This window comes from Montipora foliosa, chromosome 5 (assembly GCF_036669935.1).
Source record: "Montipora foliosa isolate CH-2021 chromosome 5, ASM3666993v2, whole genome shotgun sequence".
NCBI lineage: Eukaryota > Metazoa > Cnidaria > Anthozoa > Scleractinia > Acroporidae > Montipora > Montipora foliosa.
The window spans coordinates 6,129,201-6,135,292 of record NC_090873.1 but is presented as its reverse complement, the minus strand read 5'-3'; the positions used below and the strand labels follow the sequence as shown (position 1 = coordinate 6,135,292).

The window sequence follows — 6,092 nt, the reverse complement described above, 5'->3', positions numbered from 1 at the left end:
GTCGTAGTGCAAATTAGCCTACCAAGCCCCGATACCATACAGTGAATTGAAAAGAATTCTTGCTTTAAGGTGGCTGGAACCAGTTTCACCACTTTTAGAGACCTTCTTATTAGATGGGTTATAACTACTATACTGTATCACGTAACAGCAATGTTATGGTACCATATGAAACGCCAATTATTGCTTAACAAAATGCGCTCACAATTTTGACGTAATAGGTTACCATGGCAACATGAAAGCTCTCCAAAAACACCCTATATTTCGTCTTTACTTGCTTATATCTTAATAATGAACTCGGTGACCCCCATTTTTTATTGTAAAATAGTAATTAGCAATTTGAGATAGGACAATCTGCAAAGTTAAAAAAAATTCTTGGGAGCCAATTCAGAGCTACGCAGTTTCATAGTGCTGTCCCTCCGTGGTTTCTGCTTAACTTTGTCGTGTGTCTAATCTGTAAAGTTTCATTAAAAAGCTATGATAGACAAGAGGGCATTCACATTAGGAGGATTTCAGCACGCGAAGGACTTCAAAGTCTTAATATTTTTAATAAAAAACGCCCACAAATTATGAATAAATTTTCTCCACTTTATCTTGTAAAAACACAAAAAAAGTGATGCGTACAGTTACTTATATTTGAAGAGCACATTATAATCAACAATTATTCCACGAGCGCGCGTTGCATATGCCGGGGCCAGCCAATGAGGTGCATAGAGCCGAGTTGGCTATAACCAAGCAAACCAGCGCGAATGGAATACCTGTTTTATTAAATTCTCATTTAATTCTGAACGCTTGGTGTTACGTGCTGGAATAACCAAACCGCGAAGAAGGCATAAGTGAAAACGATCTCCCGAGTACAATATAAGGCACGCAAGAAAAGTGTGAAAACGAGCAGTTACCCTTTTTCACTATTATTACTTAGTTTCAAACTGTTACATTTACTTAGGTTAAAGATCAAGTTAGGCAGTTCATAAAGCATGCTTACTGTCTTTCATGGCCATTCAGGAATTGTTCTTGATTAACGGTAAACCGCCCCAAGTTTCACCGACTGTAGAGAACAATTCTTGATTCACTGGATTCTTTCCATTCACTGGATTTTCTGTGTAGACCAACTCTTCATAATGAACTTCATAATGAACTCTGATCTCTTTGACTTCTTCCTGTTTTGACTATCGCCTCTTTCTTTTCGAAGGTTTAAAATAGCTTCACCATCATTATCGCATTATCGCAGTTGATTATAGCTGCTTCACAGTATCGCATCCATCCATAGCATAAGTTCAATCACAATCAGCCACGAGGGTAAGCCCTCGGGCAAAAGAGTTTTTTCTATTACTTACAAGCCTGCTTTTATACTTTTACTCTAAGCATCTAGAAAGTTCTGTTGGTATATATAGTGTATTAATCATTACAAGGTCTACTGTTTGTGGAAACTGCTGAGTCACATCTAAGAAATTTCTGGAATATTACAGATTGTAAGATGATTCTAGAAATGTCTGGAATTGCATGACAGATAAACTAAAAGTAATTCTGATCCTCGTAACATTGGATACTTACAAATTAAAGCCAATCAGTTTCCAGCTTGGCAACACTTGACGCAATCAGTTTCCATATTAGGTCATGCAGTATATGAGCTGGTCACACCTTGGTCACGAAGTACACGACCCAAACTGTTAAAAGTCAATGCGACATTGACGCGTTGAGATCCATGCCTTTCTTGATAAATAGCAAGAGCCCGCTCATGATACTCTTTTGCTTGACCCAGCTCACCTTGGTCACGAAGTAAATAACCCAAACTGTTAAAAGTCGATGCGACATTGACATGCTGAGAACCAAGCCTTTCTTGGTAAATAGCAAGAGCCCGCTCATAATACTCTTTTGCTTGAGCCAGCTTACCTTGGTCACGAAGTACACCACCCAAACTGTTAAAAGTCCATGCGACATTGACATGCTGAGAACCAAGCCTTTCTTGGTAAATAGCAAGAGCCCGCTCATGATACTCTTTTGCTTGACCCAGCTCACCTTGGTCACGAAGTACATCACCCAAACTGTTAAACACCGATGCGACATTGACATGCCGAGAACCAAGCCTTTCTTGGTAAATAGCAAGAGCCCGCTCATGATACTCTTTTGCTTGACCCAGCTCACCTTGGTCACGAAGTACACCACCCAAACTGTTAAAAGTCGCTGCGACATTGACATGCCGAGAACCAAGCCTTTCTTGGTAAATAGCAAGAGCCCGCTCATGATACTCTTTTGCTTGACCCAGCTCACCTTGGTCACGAAGTACATAACCCAAACTGTTAAAAGTCCATGCGACATTGACATGCTGAGAACCAAGCCTTTCTTGGTAAATAGCAAGAGCCCGCTCATGATACTCTTTTGCTTGACCCAGCTCACCTTGGTCACGAAGTACATAACCCAAACTGTTAAAAGTCGCTGCGACATTGACATGCCAAGAACCAAGCCTTTCTTGGTAAATAGCAAGAGCCTGCTCATAATATTCTTTTGCTTGAGCCAGCTCACCTTGGTCACGAAGTACATAACCCAAATTGTTAAAAGTCGATGCGACATTGACATGCTGAGAACCAAGCCTTTGTTGGTAAATAGCAAGAGCCAGCTCATGATACTCTTTTGCTTGACCCAGCTCACCTTGGTCACGAAGTACATCACCCAAACTGTTAAACGCCGATGCGACATTGACATGCTGAGAATCAAGCCTTTCTTGGTAAATAGCAAGAGCCCGCTCATGATACTCTTTTGCTTGACCCAGCTCACCTTGGTCACGAAGTACACCACCCAAACTGTTAAAAGTCGCTGCGACATTGACATGCCGAGAACCAAGCCTTTCTTGGTAAATAGCAAGAGCCCGCTCATGATACTCCTTTGCTTGACCCAGCTCACCTTGCTCACGCAGTACATGACCCAAACTGTTAAAAGTCGATGCGACATTGACATGCTGAGAACCAAGCCTTTCTTGGTAAATAGCAACGGCCAACTTAAAGTGTTCCTTAGCTTGTTCCAAGTCACCTTGCTGATGAAGTACATCACCCAAAAAGTTCAAACAGTTTGCAACATCGACACTCTGAGAACCAGGGTTTTTACGGCAGATACCAAGATGACGCTCATAATACTCTTCAGCTTGTCCCATGTCACCCAACTCATCATTGGCTTGTGTGGCATCTCGTTCAAAAACATCATCACGATGAGATAAATTCAGAGCCACGATACCGAAGGTTTTGGCTATAATAAAGTTACAATGAAAATAGCAAATTCGGCCTAACACAAGAAAATAGCGAGGGAAACATTTCACCCTTATTTTATTATTTTTCTTAACCTCAGATATGTGTTCTTCAATTTCGGTTATCAGGCATTTTAAATGTGGTACTAAGTGAAAGCTTTTAGTGACAGACTCTTCATGATCCTGTAGTCCGTTATCAACTGTATACTGATAAAATGACGTAATTACCCCATAAAGAACTTCAAAATGTACAATTTCCAAATATTTTTCAGCAATTTTCTTTTGGATAGCATCTCGCACAACCTGATGAACGCGAACGAAGACGCTGCTTTCCTCTTTATCAATTAAGATCAGTGAGCTTTCTTGAATCCTCAAATTAATAATATCTGCATCAGCAAATTTGCTTCCTGGGCTTCCATCGTTTTCCTTCTCCTTATTCGCAACGTAGTTGATCAAAAGGTCAAGGTTTAATGGTTGCTGAGCACAGAGAGAAATGAAATTGAAAGCGTGATTAAAAACTTTGTCAGTTGACATCACGCTGTTCACGGCCAGTGAAATCGCCTTGGTCATGGAGTTTGGATAGCTTGGATTGCTTTCGACGAGAAAGTCCTCAGTTTTTGCACGCTGACCGTCGGAAAGCTTCCGTAGATACTCTTTCCAGCCGAAGGAAGATGATCTCTTTTCTCGCACAAGTCGGACAAACGTGGCGGCGCTTGCTAAGGCAAGGGGTTGATAATCTAATGCCTGAGCAACTTCTTTTCCGGCGTCATTGGCAGCGATGCCCGAGAGGGAGGCTAATAAAATAAGAGCGTCAGACAGCATCATACCCTCGCTCACTGATATGTGATTAACGGAACACGTCTCTGAAGGTATAGCAGCTGTCTTGACAGGTTATTAACACCTGACCTTTACACCAGCTCGAGTTCCCCGTTTGTGGTAAATGATGACTTATTTCATTCAATCTCACAACATTGTCCACTATCAACAGCCAAGAAGAGTAAAGCTCCACTTTGGTGCTAATTAAGGACTTAATGTTTGCGATTTTCTTCTTTGAATCCATATCTTTATCCTTCATAATGTCCGATAAGGCATCTTCTGGACACCTTAAATGTCGAGCAAAAGAGTAGTATGATTCCAACAGTGAATCGAGGTTGTGCGCATCTAGAGTCATTACAAATGTCTTTATGCTTGCGTCGCTTGTTTCTTCGTCAAACCACTTCTCCGCGACGAGAGCAGCTAACTGAGATTTGCCGCTTCCCGGGTTTCCTGAGATATACAGGTAACTTAAACAGTTCTCGTTGGCTTTCTTTGGTCGCTGTAGCTTTTGATGTATTTCTATAACCTCACGATCTCGTCTGGCAACGTGATGCGATGGCTTGGGAGGAAGAACGCAAAACGGAGTAGCTTCACGCTGCAACTGCTCTTCAAGGGTCTTTTGACGCTGTTCTGTGTTTTTCACTTTTTGGAGTACGTTCGTCAACTCGCTTGTCGGAAAACTCGTTTGGTTTGTAACTTCCTTAATCTTCACATCGGAGAGGCCAAGTGCTTGAAAGGCAACCAAGACTTTTCCCACAGAATTTTGAAACTCTGACTTTGTGAGATTGCCCTGTGGTAAATGAGCGAAATCTTGATTTCGAAAATTTCTTAAATCATTCACGCTTGAACGGATAAGGGGGTTTAGGGAACTCCCAATACAGTCGGAGTAAAGGATCCCGTAAAAGAGCATGGTGCAATCCCATTCTGATCGGTTGCCATTAACCATGGTTGTCAAAAGCTTCGCATTTCTTTTTCGGGTTGGTGGCGACTCCTGGTTTTCGAAGTCCAGTCCATTCTGGGGCTCGTCTTTCCATTCTCCCAGTGTTGCCTTGAAGCGACTGTCCCATTCTTGTTTAAAGATTGTCCGCAGACCCTCAGTTGTTACATCTGTGGTGATGAAGCAGATCCTGAAGTAATTGAGTTGTTCCTCAGTGTATTCCGGACCAGTCGCCATGATCAGTCCTTGTCGAAAATAAATTTGCAAAGTTAATTTGCTGTATGAAATCTCTTTGATATATTTTTAAAAGTTTCCTTGATAACAGTAAGGTGTACAAAAGCCAAAAGCACGCAAAGTTACGTTATGACTCTTTTCAAAGCGAGTCAAAGTGGAAATATTTTGTTTAAAAAGTGATTTCAATTGTCCTTAATGCGACAAATATTATGACTTGATCATCACCCACACTTCACACTTTCCCTTGTTTTGAAAGGCAGACTGCTAGCAGATCTTTTTAATTGCTTGTTGCTAAATATTAAGGACGGTGCCTACTAATGCAAAGGTATTTTTGCGCGGTTTACTGAATATGCGGCAAAAGCAGATCTTAACAAGTGTTATTGAAATCCAAAAAGAAAATTAGGGGTAACCACCCATTTTTCGAAGATAATTAATCAACAATATTTGTAAAAGGTTTTAAAATACAAAGCAATGTATGGCGTTCTTTTCCAAATTGAAATTCAGTTATCTCTGAAAAATGCATGGTTACCCCCAATTTTCTTTTGGATACCAAGATCACTTGCTAAGTTCTGCTTTCTCCGCATAGTTTTGAGCCGCGGAAAAATATCCCTGTATTAATAAGCACTAGCAATAGGAAAATCCGATTATCTCGAGATGCGCAGAACGTATGCGCAATAACAATAGTAGGCACCGTCCTTAACATAAGTAGAAGTGATCTCTACGTCAGGCAACATTTGACTTGATTTACTTTCATTGTTCATTTCAGTTTACAGTGTCCCCAATTAGCGCTCCAGCGCTAGAACGACTAGACGCTTAAATAAAGTTCCTTTCCTTTCCTTTCCACTCTATAGAAGAGCCTAGTCTAAATGC

The 6,092-nt window shown here is 41.0% G+C and overlaps 1 protein-coding gene across 1 annotated transcript; it reads right to left on the bottom strand.

Moving 5' to 3' along the window:
• Window positions 1-564: 564 nt before the first annotated feature.
• Window positions 565-4,076, bottom strand: LOC138003468 (kinesin light chain 4-like). Its single transcript, XM_068849549.1, has one exon. It carries the CDS (start codon window positions 4,058-4,060, stop codon window positions 1,613-1,615), a length of 2,448 nt encoding a protein of 815 aa, XP_068705650.1. The 5' UTR covers window positions 4,061-4,076; the 3' UTR covers window positions 565-1,612.
• Window positions 4,077-6,092: the final 2,016 nt, after the last annotated feature.

Coding starts and splice junctions, on each gene's coding strand:
- LOC138003468 (XM_068849549.1), bottom strand. CDS start 4,060: ATGATGCTGTCTGACGCTCTTATTTTATTAGCCTCCCTCTCGGGCATC.